At 37.5% G+C, this 14,622-nt stretch overlaps 1 protein-coding gene across 1 annotated transcript; it reads right to left on the bottom strand.

The window, feature by feature from the left end:
• Window positions 1–483: 483 nt before the first annotated feature.
• Window positions 484–13,019, bottom strand: LOC122291705 (protein SUPPRESSOR OF K(+) TRANSPORT GROWTH DEFECT 1-like). The gene is made up of 8 exons (XM_043099593.1): window positions 12,261–13,019; window positions 11,541–11,646; window positions 10,011–10,209; window positions 8,461–8,529; window positions 8,303–8,377; window positions 8,059–8,157; window positions 7,728–7,883; window positions 484–919 (listed from the first exon to the last, which is right to left on the bottom strand). Exons 1-8 carry the CDS (start codon window positions 12,736–12,738, stop codon window positions 794–796), a joined length of 1,308 nt encoding a protein of 435 aa, XP_042955527.1. The 5' UTR covers window positions 12,739–13,019; the 3' UTR covers window positions 484–793.
• Window positions 13,020–14,622: the final 1,603 nt, after the last annotated feature.

The raw sequence follows: 14,622 nt of genomic DNA, 5'->3' as shown, positions 1-14,622 counted from the left end.
ATGATGTTGGCAGATTCATGAATGGATATTGATTCCGGACACCAGCGCACAAACGCGCGCCCGCACACCAGCACACCCCACACACACACACACATAAGAGAATGAATCTGTATGGTGTAATAACGCACCAACGCTCAATTCAAGCAACATTCTACTAGTTCTATACCTTGGCCCGATTTTCCATCAAGTCTTTAATTTTCATTATGATACATCACCTTTACTTGAGTTTTGAATACAACATCCCCACCAAAACTTTAAACTTCCTTAAGAAATTATAATCACATATAAACTCCGAAGAACTCGAACTTCCTTTACATGAATGGTGTATATAAATTGATAAAAAAAAGTAGTAATAATAATAATTAAATAATACACACAGACACACACACATATATGGCCCCTCCATCCATCCTACTGATTAAAATTTTCCAGCAGCCATAACAATTATACCTGAATCGATAAACTTGTAAATTGGAAAATCAGTGAGCAAATATCAGAGGACCAACCAACATATATAGGCAACAAGCATGACATATTGCTTCATGTTGAAGCTTTCTAGGGCCATCATTCTGAAATTGTTCTTTACAATTTGGGACAACCAATTTCATAAGTATCAAACCTCCGCATTTCCATCTGAATACAGAAAAAGGGGGAAGTCAGGTCACCTTCCCCCATGTAAAGAAGCCGAATAGAAAGGATATAATTCACTGGATCCAGCACTGATAAATATAATACAAATCAGACCACTGTACTCACTAGCATGTATCAATGTCATGAGATTTTATCAAATTCTTCAACCTTCCTCTCCAAACTCCCTTGTGAATCTCTCATGGACCTCAAGGTCGGCTTTACTCACTGTAGGCTTCTGTTTTGCAAGCACCTTGTCAAAATCTGTTTTCGAGATAGGAGGTGGAAGGATCTGCAAGGGAGTCCATCAGAACAACCATTTGGTTCAAGTTTCTAATAAACATATTAAAGTCTGCTTTCAGAATGAGTCTTATCTCATAATTTTAACATTTCTATTAGTTCTTGACTAACTTCTTTTCTATTGGCACTAGGTGTCCAGAACAAAGTCCTGACTCATCCCGAAGGTGAATAGGATAGTAAGAAGTTTTCCGCAAGGGCACATCGGGTGTTCATGGGGAAGTCGCCCAATCCGATGGCCCCTATAAACTGTTTCTACCCAAGGGTTTGAACCTTAAACCTGGAGGGAGTGTACAACCAAGACCAAGGCTGTTTCCACTTAAGTGAATGCCTAGCGGTTAGTTGACTAACTTACTTTAAAAGTCATTTGGCTGACAAAGGACCAAACTCATCATATTTTTTCTATTAACAATTCATTTACAAATCATTTAAGAGCCTTCCTATATAAGCCCAAAAAATATCCAGATTTAATTCACAATCGACATCCATAATTCCAATTCAATTTAAAATCTGTTTGTTTCACAGTAAAACAGTTTCTGTAAATATTTTTCCATTTCCAGGTGTTTGGGAAGGTTTGAAAAACCTGGACAATCGAAAATGATTTCAGTCAAGGGAAAACTTATAAATTTTTGAAACCAACTTTCAAAACAGACCCGATGGTTTCAGACAGACTACCAGTGGCTCAAAGATTTACAAAACACTATAGACCTACAGTCTCTCCCGTGTCTCTCTAGCTTTTACTTCCTCTCTCTCCATCTCAACCCTCTCTCTCATCGCCTCTCCTTCACCATCCACTTCTCATCATCTCATTTGGTGCTGAATAATCCCAAACCTTTCTCACCATTAATGTTTATGTCATCTGGATATGCAATTTATGGTTTGGCTTAGTGATTTTTGTGCTCTCTGTCAGCAGTGCTCTCCCTCTCTTCAACATACCCTCGTAAATGGCTGTTATTCAAAAGCCATGGTTGTTTATTCTTGTTTTCATGATTTTTGTGCTCTTCATCAGGAAGTATGCTTTCTTTATCACCGCTTTTGGACAATTTTGTTTCAGTTTTAATTATTTTGGGTTGAAATTATAGATCAGTTTTGCTTTGGGATTGTTTAATTTGTTTATTTAGTGAGACTAGTGATGGACCAAGAACCCAAAGACCCAAAGGGTTCGGTTTTGTAACATTCAACTCGCAGATTGAGGCTAATTCCTAAGTTATTAGACTTTTGGGACAAGTTCTATGTTCGAATTAACAAGCATCAGAAAATTGACTTTTTAAAACAGTCAGAAAACGTGAATTCAATATAACATCTATATTTAGCAATGAGACTTCTATATCCTAAATTCATACTTGTTTCTTTGTGATTGAATCTATTAACTTATTATGTATAATTCAATATGATATCTATATTTGGTTTGACCTCTATGTTTTCTCTTACAATCATCTCAGCTAAAATGTGATATCCCGTATTTTCGTATGTTCTAATTAAATAATCATTTTATTTATTATTATTATTGGTTCTCTTGTTTTAAATTTATTCATTATATTATTTTATGATTACTAAGTTGTGAAATTTATTTTAATATGTTTTTCTTGATATTAATTATTGTTTATTATTTAAATTGCTCTCTAGTTTAAATTATTTTATTGTTCTATTTTATTAATATTTAGTTTTAGTGTTTTTATTTTGTCTTTTATCTATGTTATTGTGCCTTTTTATTTTTTGGACCTCTTCTTTTTCGGACTGGGCTTGTTTTGGGCGTCTATTTCGGCATTGGGCTCAACCCGTTTAGCTTTGTGAAGCCCAGCCCATTGTTGCATTTTAGCCCTTTTCTTTCCCTATACGGTGCCATTTTGGCCAGCCCTTCGGGCTTCATTCTTTCCTTCTTCTTCTCCTACATGTCGTCCACTTTTTCTTCTTCTTCATTTTCAGTTTTCTTTTTCCCCTGCTTCTCATTGCTGTAGCCTCCATCTCCTTCCTCTACTTTTGTTTTCCTCTTCCTTTGGTTTGTTTCTCTTCTTTTTCCCTTCGGAAGCCATGACTCCCTCTCCCCTCTTTGTAGCTTTTTTATCCTGTTTTTGCCCTGCTACACAGCCGTGATGCCACCCATTTACACCTCCGAACCACCCCGTGGGCACCGGTCTTGGCCTCGCATTGCTAGCTGCGCCACACCCCTCCTTTCCTCTGCTTTTTCTTTCTTCTTTCTGTTGGTTCTCCTCTTTGGCATTTCCCAGCTGCAAACCCGTGAGCCCTTCTGCTCGTCTCTCCCTCCACCATTTCTCCTCCGTGCCATGTGTCCCACAGCGAGAACCACCATCTGTCGTCACCTCCATTTCTCCCCCACGGGCTCTGTTTTTGGCCTAACTTATGCCCCTGTTTTAACCCCAACCTATGAGCTTCAATTTGGTTTTGCTTGGTTGTGTGTTCACTTGCCGTGAACGCCATTGTCCAGCCACTATCATCTTCATTTCATCTTATAAATCAGCCCGTCTTTCCCTCATAATTTCACCTCAAATTTCCTTGATTTTGAGGTTTCATTTTCAATCTCAAATCGTGCTTGTTGGTGATTTTATTTCAGGTTCGCTCTTGGCATTAATCGGGTGCTTGCACACTTTGATCTTCCAGAGTTTTGGCTTTTCATCATTGTAAGTAATTTTTCAAAAAATTTATATTTTTACACTAACATATTTTCTGCAGTCTATTTGGTTGTGACGGGCCTTAGGTCCGAGAAGTGTTGGGAGGCTTTTTGTGGTTGTTGTCAGATGTGGGTTTTGGGTCGGATTGGAGGATGGATATATTTGTGGAGTTGGGCTGTAATTGGGTATTCTTTATATGTTGAATATTGTGCCATGACATTCATTACACTGTTGCATGCATTTTCATGTCACATGAATGAAAACTGGATTTTCATGTTGAGAAATGATTTTTGGATGCGTGCATATCACGACCCCAAGCCGAGATAGGGCATTATCTCGGTGGAGCTCATCTGGTCACTCGAGAGCGGATACAACTGAGTGACGTCCCCTGAGTAATCGCTGGGCGATAACGGGATTGGACGAGATGTCACAAACATACTAGGCGTGAAGCTGAAGCTGGGCATCGCTCATTACGAAGTCATGCACGGTTGTTACCCGTGGTGTGACGAAGGGAGTCAGGGTGAGCAGATGGTCCCTATGAATGATCATGGTGCATATAGGATAATTAGATATGTGGGCCATTTTTTTAGAAAATGACGGATTTTGATAAATGGATATGTGGGCCATTTTTTTAGAAAATGGCGGATTTTGATAAATGAATATGTGGACCATTTTCTAAAAAAATGGTAGATTTATACTTGGGCCGCTTTCTGGAAAAATGGCGGTTTCTTTTAATGGACTTGTTTTGGGCCAAATGAGATTTTTTGCGTGCATTAGAAATAGTCATTTTTGAGTAAAATGATGGTTTGGTCTCATGCATGTTTCAGCATGTGCATGCATACATGTTGGTTGTTTAAATATATTTTTATCTCTTGGGTTGTTTGGTTGGTTATTTACTGAGACTCATAATCACACGTGGTATTCATACCCTACAATTCTGTTTTATGGAATTATAAATTTTGATGCAGAGGAGGACGTTAAGCCTGAGGAATCGGCTCTGCCGGAGGAGTGACCTAGGGTCACTTGTTGGTTATGGGATTTATTTCCCTTTTTGTCTATGTAATTTGGCTTCTACTTTATTTCCATGGATAACTGTATAACCTTTTGAAAGGCTTTTATTTTGGTGAATCTATATTTAAAATTCTGGTAAGTCAGGGGCACCGCATAAAATATGGTTTACTTGCTAGGTTTGGCTTGTTGGGTTTTAAGGTTTGAGGATAAAAAGGGTGTGTTGTGGTGGAATTGATGAGACATCGAATGTAGTGAGAGCAGAGTTTCGTAAATTAATTTTTTTATGGGTAAAATAAAGTTTTATTGTTAAAGTAGGTAGGCATGACTCAAGTACAAGAAATATACAATTGGGAGCACCTAAATTACAATTTAGGAGCTAGAAAGTGACAAAAAAGTCATAAAAGCTGGCTTCATTGAAAACACTGGCAAAAGCCTAAAGAAATAAAGTAGAAAAAGAAACTTCTATGCTCATCCAGAGAGCACTCCCTATCTTCAAAGCTCCAGCCATTCCTTTTAGTCTAAATACACCACATGAGACATAAAGGAATCATTCTCCATATATCAAAAATTTGGGAATTGCCCAGAAGCCCTTCCCAACAAGCAAACAAGTCCACCACCCTCCTAGGCATCACTCATGGAAGTTCGATCATGTTAAAGATCTCAACCCATAACACTCGCCACCTCACAATGAAGTAATAGAAGATCTACAGATATACCACTCTTCTTCCAAATGTAGCACCAATCCGTCACAATGAGTCCACACTTTCTCAAGTTGACCATAGTCAATATTTTCCAAAGAGATTCAGTCCAACCAAATCAACCAATTTTAAGAGGCACCTTACATCTCCAAATGCACTTCCAGGGAAATGGAGTATGGTTCTGACATGACAAAGCCATATATAAAGATCACACAGTGAACTTCCCATTCTTGGTATTCACCCAAAGCATCCTGTCCGCCTCAATACTACCAATGTTTGACACATACGACAAGCTAAGAAAGTCGGAAATAACTATCAATTTCCCAATCTTGGGGAGCTCTAAGAAAATGAATATTCCTCTATGAAAATCCACTAGAGCTATCCAAAAGATCCAACACCGAAGGTTCCTGATCAAGAGCAATCCACAAAAGGGAAGGAAACACAATCTTGAGGGCAAAATCACCAACCCAAGTATCATGCCAAAATCTGATCCAAGATCTCTTTCCAATTGCAAATCCAATATGACAAGCAAAAACCTCCCATCCATTTCTAATATTCTTCCACAAACCAACACCATGCATGACCCTCACTTCATTAGAACACCAACACCCCAAGAACTCCCATACTTGGACTCAATAATAGCCCTCAACAAAGATTCCCCTTTCTGATGGCATCACCGTACCATTTCCCAAGAAGTGCCTTATTAAAGATCATCAAATTTCAAAGCCCCAACCCTCCACTTGATAAATTGATTATTGCAGTATTAGCTAGATATAATTGACCTAAATATTCCATTTTACACTCGATTTCAGGAAAATTATGAAAGCTAGAGCAACCATCAAGTCTAAGATAGCATGGCGATCTCAACTTGCAGCATTTTTAAAAACCTCAAAGGGTAGAGAGCATCTTATAATACTCAAATAAGAAAGCTTATTAACGAAACTGAAAAAATCATGCACTTCAACTAAACTAGTACGCCCCATGATAGTCAAATTCTTCAAATTTGGATTCCTTGAAAGATTTGGAAGTTTTGTTTAGAGTTTACTTAACAAATTGATTGTTAAGAGTTTGATCAAACAGTTGCCCCACATCATTTATAAATATGTTTCAATTGCACTTATTTAGCATAAAGGAGAGGTTTCATTACCCTTGTTTTCCTTTTTTTCCTTTTCTTCTAACACTATTCATTCTGACTTGTGTGATAAATATACTCAAGCTACCCAATCATCCTTATTTGTGCACAATGTTAATTTAGTGCATGGCTATTCAGCTGGAACCATGCATGGTCACAGTCATTAATTACTCACGAACAAAGTAGTTCCTACTATTCAAAACTCCAATTTCCTTCCCTTCTGTTTTCTCATAATAATCGGGAAAGACCACCCAAACAGCATGCATCCAGCAGGAATCAAACCTACCAATTTAACTCTTGGGCACTTAACCATAATTGCAAAAACTATGATTCAACTTGAGTTGAAGTCACCTCACTGTAGCACCTGTCTTCCTTTTCAATTTGCACAATTATTATGGCTATAATATTTGTTTTAACAAATCAAAAAAGGTATGTCATTTTCACATTTTTATAATAAATGATGAAAATACTCATTTTTCTTCTTAGGTTTTGGGTGGTACATTTATTATAATGATTTTAATTTTAACTTTCATTTTGAATTTTAAAATTATAGTCACATTATGCTGAAGTCATGAAATGTATTTTCACTGTTGTTGAGATGATTATGTTATGTTAGCTTTATTTGTTAGATTATGCTGAGGTTACGTATCGATTTTATTGGCACTAGGTGTCCAAAACAAAGTCTCAACTAATCCGACGGTGAACAAGCCCTCAATAAGGAGTTTCTCACGAGTGCACTTGGGTAATTCAAGGGAAATCTCCCCCAGTACGATGCCCCCTAGATGTTGCTTGCACCCAATGGTTTGAACCTTAGACCCAAAGGGTTTATGGTTACGTGTCAAATTAGACTTAATTTACGTAGGTACTCTACACTAATTGACATAATTACCATTGTAAGTTTTAGGAAAACACTTTCAAGTGATTGCAAAATACCAGAAAACTAATTATTTTCCTGTCAAATAAATTGCTGAAAAAAAATTTCCATAAAAAGTTTGTTTTACATTGAAATAAACAGGCCCTTAACCACTTGAAACAAATACAAATTGATGTACAAAACGAATTTGCTTCATTTCATTAATGTGTCAAACAATGAGTTTGAATTGTAAATCATTTCATCACAATGAATTGAGTAGAGTTTGAAGTCAGCTCAATCATTTTTTCCCCCTTTTTTTCATGATTAGTTTTAGATGGACCCATTTGGTTTTTGAAAAGTGATCTATAATGTGATTGTCATCCTATAAAACCAAATGGTACAGAGAAGACCAAAATATTAACAGGCAGCAGGAACAGGGTAACACTAGCAGCTAAACATATCAAAACTAAAAGCAGTACCTGTGAAGCGAGTCCTTGCGCTGCCAGCTCCTGCATGGAAATTTGCACAGCACCTTGCTGCTTTGGTCCACATGGCATCCACATACCATCAGAAGTCTTAACAAAGTACATTGCATCTTGTGTTTTCCGAACAGGTTCAAACAGGACATCCTTAACCTACAGAAATCAAAGATATATATTTATCTATATATATATTTATATATATACAGGGGACATCAGAGCCAGCTATTTGTAACCAACCAGCATCACATCATTCATACAATTATGAACAGCAGAATGAAAACTGATAAAATATTAAATATCAGGCATCTCATCATGGCACCATACTTACACAAACAGATATATCTGAACCTGAGAAACCCTCTGTCCTGCTAGCCAGATTTTCAAAATCTTTTTCAGTTAAATTGTGGGGGGTATCTCCTAGATGCACCTGTTAAGTTTGTAAAAGTCAAAAAATAAATATTATTATAAAGCTTTCTGCAACATGAAAATGATGCTCATGTAGCCAGATGCTCTTTTCTTCTCTTATTGTCCTAAAATAATTATACAAATAAATCAAGAATGGTTTGCATTACTTTGAATATGTGCTGCCGCGCCTTCAAGTCTGGCAGAGGAATGTATATACGCTTGTCAAAACGCCGTCGGATGGCCTGAAATTAATACTTCTTAGCCACAAGCGACACATTATTTATGCTAATTGAAGACAGGATAACGGTAAAAATCCATGTTTTACCTGGTCTAGAGCATAGGGCGTATTTGTAGCTGCAAGAACAAGAACTTTCTCATCATTGTGCCCTACACCCTAACGTGTAAACAAGAAAAGGTCCGGTAATGTTACAATCAAACAAATTGAAACATTTAATCAAATTGAAATTATGATGGAAGATTTATTCTAATCTTCAGAGGCGCGACAAACTCTTCAAAGAACAAAGTAAAGGCAACAATAACTATTGATCACTCACCTTGCAAAACCTCAATAAGAAGTGCCATAATCCCCAACCAATATCATAGGAAAATGGTTTCCTTAAGACAAACATTAACTAAAGATGCCCAACTTCAATACGAAGGCTTTACATTTGCATGTATATAAGATAGAGTAACGGAGATTGATAAGAAAAACAAAGATCTGAAAGTACAAGTGAATTAAGAAGACAAGCTGGCCAAATTGTAATATTTAACTTGTGAGCTGATACTCCATACAAAGATGAATCTCTTCCAAGAAAAATCATGAATATTAAGAAGATGCACTTCTACAGTACAAATTTCCTAACTGCAAAGAAACGAGGCCTTCTCCATTTCACACAAACCTTTCCATCTTACCGCAATCCATACTCAATAACTCATACTCATGAGAAGGCATCAACCTTGCATCTATCTATTTGAACCAATTCCTTCTGAATTGGGAGTTGGGGTTAACAGCGCAAAGGACAATAAAAGTAACGCAAGAGAGCTTTTAAGCCTAAGAACCACTGGTATTTTCATCTCCGTTGCCAACACCAACTAACAAACTTCTATTCGCATAGTGTGCCCACCATTGTATTCAGATCAGCCTGTGAGGCAATATATAAACTGCAGGCAGCATGGTGGTGAAACCTATCATCACTCGATTGCCTCCTAATTGTTCATTTTACTCACTCCTAGACTCAAACCTCCTCTTCGGTTGCCATGAAAATTTCATCAGTTCAGGTCTCTTTACAAAAACTTGGTCTCATTGTAGTTTGGAACTAATCCCAACTCCAACCTAGGAGCATAAGGCAGACAAAAATTAAAAGCTAGAACTCAAATATATTGCAAATGAGATGAGCATTAAATAAGAAGGCCCAACTAAGTGATCTCAAGCTCAGTGAATGAAACAACTACTGTAGGCTCAAGTTTGGGTAACGAAATCTATGCCCAGGGTTCACTTGTGACTACCCTAAGCACAACAGATGGTGAAGCAAAAAACGAACAAGGGAAAAACCAACATGCACAGATCAAGAATATCATGTACAAGTTCATTTGAAGCTTCCTAATCTATATGCTACAATACTGTAGTCATTACTAATCATCCTTACCATGCTAAAGATAAAAGCAAAGATAAGAATTTATCGATAAAAATTGGCATTGTGAAAAATTGGATGTTCATTTTACAGCCATCTTGCCTCAAATGGACCCTATAACAATATATTAACCTGTCAAATATTGACAGTTTTAAAATGTCACTGCAAAGTATTCGCAGAAAAAAGTAGCCAATATAAATTTAAAAAGGGAAATTTAAAGTGCTTCCAGCCATACAAACATTACCTGCATCTGCACAAGAATTTCTGTCTTAATACGCCTAGAAGCTTCACTCTCATTGCCTTCTCCACGCTGACCACTTAACGAGTCTATTTCATCAATGAAGATGATGGATGGTGCACTGTCACGAGCCATTTGGAAAAGGTTTGAAACTAGCTTTTCACTTTCACCCATCCACTTTGAAACCAAGTCTGACGAAGAAACACTGTCAGGTAAAAAAGTAAAAACAATTAATAATACATTCCAACTTATTGAACTTATTTTATAAATTATACAAAAAAACATATAAATGTATGGAAAAGGAAGATATGCCTGCATTAAAAACGTTACAAAGAAGAATGCAACATACAAACATATGCACAAGAAGGCACATATGGGCATGAATATATACATATATACTTGCAAATCAACATACACACATCCACGCGCACACAGAAACTAATATCTATAACATAAACTTTTATGCACGAGCTTTGCTGCTGTCAAGCAGCATCCCCCAATCCTGCATTAAATGACCATGAGTTTTATCATTTAAGATTAAAATAATTTGAAAGGTCATATCAATAAAAATTGGATAATTTCAAAATTTAAAAATCTTGAATCCTTTGTATTTGCTCTATAATGTATCTTCTTATTTCTTCTACATCTAATTTATTACAGTTTGAAATCGAAAAATAACAATTTTCCAATGCATCACTTAGGTGCTCAACTAGTATACAATAGTTGACATAAAATGTTCATCAGCTGAAACAAGAAAGGTGCCTAACTTCAGAATCCAATGGGGACTGTAAAGCCAGCGATGAATCAATCTCAACTCTTAGTATGATAGGTTAGAAGATATCCTCACTTCACCTTAAAAACCTCAAGCTGATATTCTTTGTCAAATTGCAGAGCATAACTCCCTCAAGGGAGTATAAATCTACCACAAATGAAGACACAAGCCACTAAAAAAATCTTAAACATTGAGGAACTCACACAATCATAATGAGCCCTTTGCTGGCTTGGCCATCACCGACTGAAGGGCCATGATCTTGAGTGGAGAACAACATCTTCTTAAAGGCTTATATGCTTATTTCTAGAATGGTAATTAAATGAAGGAAATCATAGATAGAATGGGACAAGAACTTCAGGAAACTCAAACTTATGTTTGAGATTACATCAAAAGACACGAGGCAACTCAAAATCAAGGTACAGATACCTAAATCTCCTCTTAAACTAAGTAAGGAAAACATCAAGGACCACCAAAAGAGAGGAAAGAAACCTGAATTCTGGTAAATTGATGGTCTCAACAAGCAAGGAAGCTATTAAAAGAGTAACTCATTGAATCAGACCAGAAAGTAGCAGAAATGTAACATAGTTGCAAGCAGTCATCAAAATATATTGTAACTGCAAGATATGACCAGCTAATTGCAGATGCAATGTAGCCCAGAGAAAATGCACGTGGTACTCAAGCAGCTTAGAGAGTATCTTACATACATTCATGACAAGTGAACATTCAGATTAAGATCCTTCAATGTATGATGGCGTATATTATACCTGAAAAAGGTAGAATCTGCTTCGGTTGCAACTGCCTTGGCCAAGTATGACTTTCCAGTTCCAGGTGGTCCATACAATAAAAAAGCCCTCCATGGTCGTCTCTTGCCTAAGGAGATGGAGCAATTAAATGAAAAATAAAAATAGACTAGCAATGCAAGTCACTGACCTAAATCTCCCCATCACTTAAAAGCAAATAACAAGTCAGGAAGTTGTTGATCATGATAAAGCTTTTTCTCATTCAAACTGGATACTTAAATGCAGCTACTCATAAAAGAAATACTAAGCTACATCTATAGCAGTGATAATGTAGGTTTCTTCATCCTTAGAAGGAAAGGCTGGAACAGTCTTGATGCTCGCTCCAATCGAAAGCTTTGCCAGTAATGTGAATGGTTATTCAACAACAAACGGGAATTCCTGCTTCTTCATTTACCGATTAGAGTCTATCAGCATATGAAAAACTTGCTCTGTTGCTCAAATTCCTATATTAGCTAAAAAAAATAAGAGATTTTAAGAATCTAAGACAGCGTCGCCGCCCAAAAACGAAAATTTAACTTTAGCGGAAGCAATAGCAAACGGAAAGATAACGCCACTAATACAATTAGGCAGTAGCAAATATACATAAGAAATAGGTACAGATTATAACACATTATATAACAAATAAAAAAACCCAATTTGACCGAAAGCAATAGTATTAGAACTAGCAACTTCATTAAAACTAACCGGTAAAGAATTGTGGGAACTTGACGGGCAATATGACAGCCTCCTGAAGCGCCTGCTTGGCGCTCTCCAGGCCCGCCACATCGCTCCACTTGATGTTGGGTTTCTCCCTCACGATAGCTGAGTTCAAACCGGCTCTCAGCTTGGCCTGCTCTGGGTCCCCTCCGTCGCCACCGCTTTCCCCATCCTTTGGTTTGGTCTTGGGCCTCGATGCCACGGCAGCATCCCCGCCGTTGGAGGCGGAACCGGGCCCACCGTCGTCAAGCACGGCCCGGATCTCCTCGGCCCGGCGCAGGTACTCGGTGAACTTCTGCGTGATGGCCTCCTTGATCTTGGGGTTCTTCTCGTACTTGAGGTGCGTCTTGAAGTACTCCAGAGCGTTCATGTACAGCGGGAACGCCTTGGCGTAGTTCCCAGCATTGTCTTCCTGCACGGCCTGCTTTACGTACTCAATCGCCTGCTCCTTAAAATTGCTATACATCTTTCAAAAACCACAAATCTCATAGAAGAAACCGATATCGGCTAAAAGAGAACCAAAACAAAAGATCAAAATTAAAATGAAAACCTAAAATTCTGAGGGGTGCATCTCTAACATACACAGAAGAAGCTTCGTATATGGTGGGAATTAAAGAAGGACTTCAAATCGAAGGGGATCGGACCAAATTTTCCAGGGAAAAGTAAGGGTCTGTATTGGGAAATTTTTTCCCCGGGGAGAAATCGGCTTTTGATTTCGATTGGAATAGAAAGGAAAGCAAAAAAGAATCTTCCTTCGTGTGTATAGGACGCGTTTGGAAACTGGGATACGTTCGTCCTTTTGGATTTTGTTTGTCGAAAGATTTTTACTTTTTTAATTTTCTCGGAATAGTTGAAAGGATTTTTTTTTTTTTTTTTAATCTAAGTAAGCAACTCATCTTCATTAGAAAAATAAAAAAGATGATACATAAAGAAGGGATAGAGTTCTCTAACAAACACCTCAGAATAATAACAACAATAACAACAGTGTAAAGTGATAAATAAAAATGAAAAAAATTAATTTTTGTGACTAATTTCTTGGTTTTCACTCATGTCTTACAAAGAAGACACTATCTTAAAATACGGTAATAGAATTTTCGTAAAAATTTGCAAACAATGGAACCACCACGGGTGGCGGTGGAACCTCCACTGAAAGCAGTGAGAGTTGAGAGTGCATTGTTGTTTGTTATCTTAAAATAATTTTTGAAGGGATTCACAATCCTTTCTTCGAGATCACTGGTTAGGAAAAATAATAACATAGTAGAAAGCACGACATCAAGTATACTGATCTGTAGCCAGTGATCATTTGTGTTCCCACGCTTGGGTGATGGTGCGAGGCAACCATGCGCCGATGAGATAAAGATAGGGTGGCCTAGATCTAGAAGATCTCAACAAAATTAAGCTGTCAGTACAGCGCGTGTAGCTGTCAAAGTGCAGTGACATGTGAAGGCCACGCGCGGCTATTGCAGCGAGTGAGGTTAACGCCCTGATCATTTCGGCGCGACTCCACTCCATCCCAGCATATCGGCGATAGTAGGATGGGCCGGTATGGCGCATGTAGAAGGGTGGCAGCCAAAGAGCAGCAGATCTGATTAAAACTAAATGGTTAGAGGGAGGAGGAAAAAAAACTCTACCTTGAAAGTGTATACACAGTGCGGAAATAGAAATGAAAAGGAGATGACCTCTCTGGCAACGGCTCTCCCAAAAATGAAGTTTTATAGAGAGAATGAGGACTCTCTCTCTCTAAAAACAAGGTCTTTCTCAATGCGAATAGTTGAAAGGTTACATTGCAATCAAAATGGTTCTTTCTTTTGCCTTGAAATCTCATGTAACAATGGCTCTACCTCCATGGCTTAAAAAATGAAATATAAAAATAGTTTTAGGAAATTGAAAAATCTTACAAAAGTTAATCTTTTTAAAACAAAACTTACATGGAAGGGCACATACTTGATTTCTAGTTCATATAATTTATCTTTTTTAATATTAATTTTAAACCAATGATTATTTATAGTGAAATAGAGTGACGTGATTGGAGGGCCGAATAGATTCTTATAAAGAATGGGCCAAGCCCACATACTAAATAAAAGGGTAGGGCCCACGAAACAATAATCAGAGGTCAATAGCCACTTCGCATCAACAAAGAATTCAAATCCAGTTGTCATTAATCACTAATTAATGACCTAATGGGTAAGATAATAACCAGCGTAATATATATGTCCATGACACTCACTCAGGATATTAATTCACTTCACCATAACGGTTGATTTAGAACCCTAACAATCCACACTCCAGCAAGAATCATAGAAAGTTAAGTCTTGAGGCAAGCCTCCTCACCAAACATCAACTCATATAA

Source organism: Carya illinoinensis, chromosome 13 (genome assembly GCF_018687715.1).
Source record: "Carya illinoinensis cultivar Pawnee chromosome 13, C.illinoinensisPawnee_v1, whole genome shotgun sequence".
In the NCBI taxonomy this organism is placed as follows: domain Eukaryota; kingdom Viridiplantae; phylum Streptophyta; class Magnoliopsida; order Fagales; family Juglandaceae; genus Carya; species Carya illinoinensis.
Note: the sequence above shows the minus strand (reverse complement) of the source record. Positions and strands in the feature narration are given on the sequence as shown.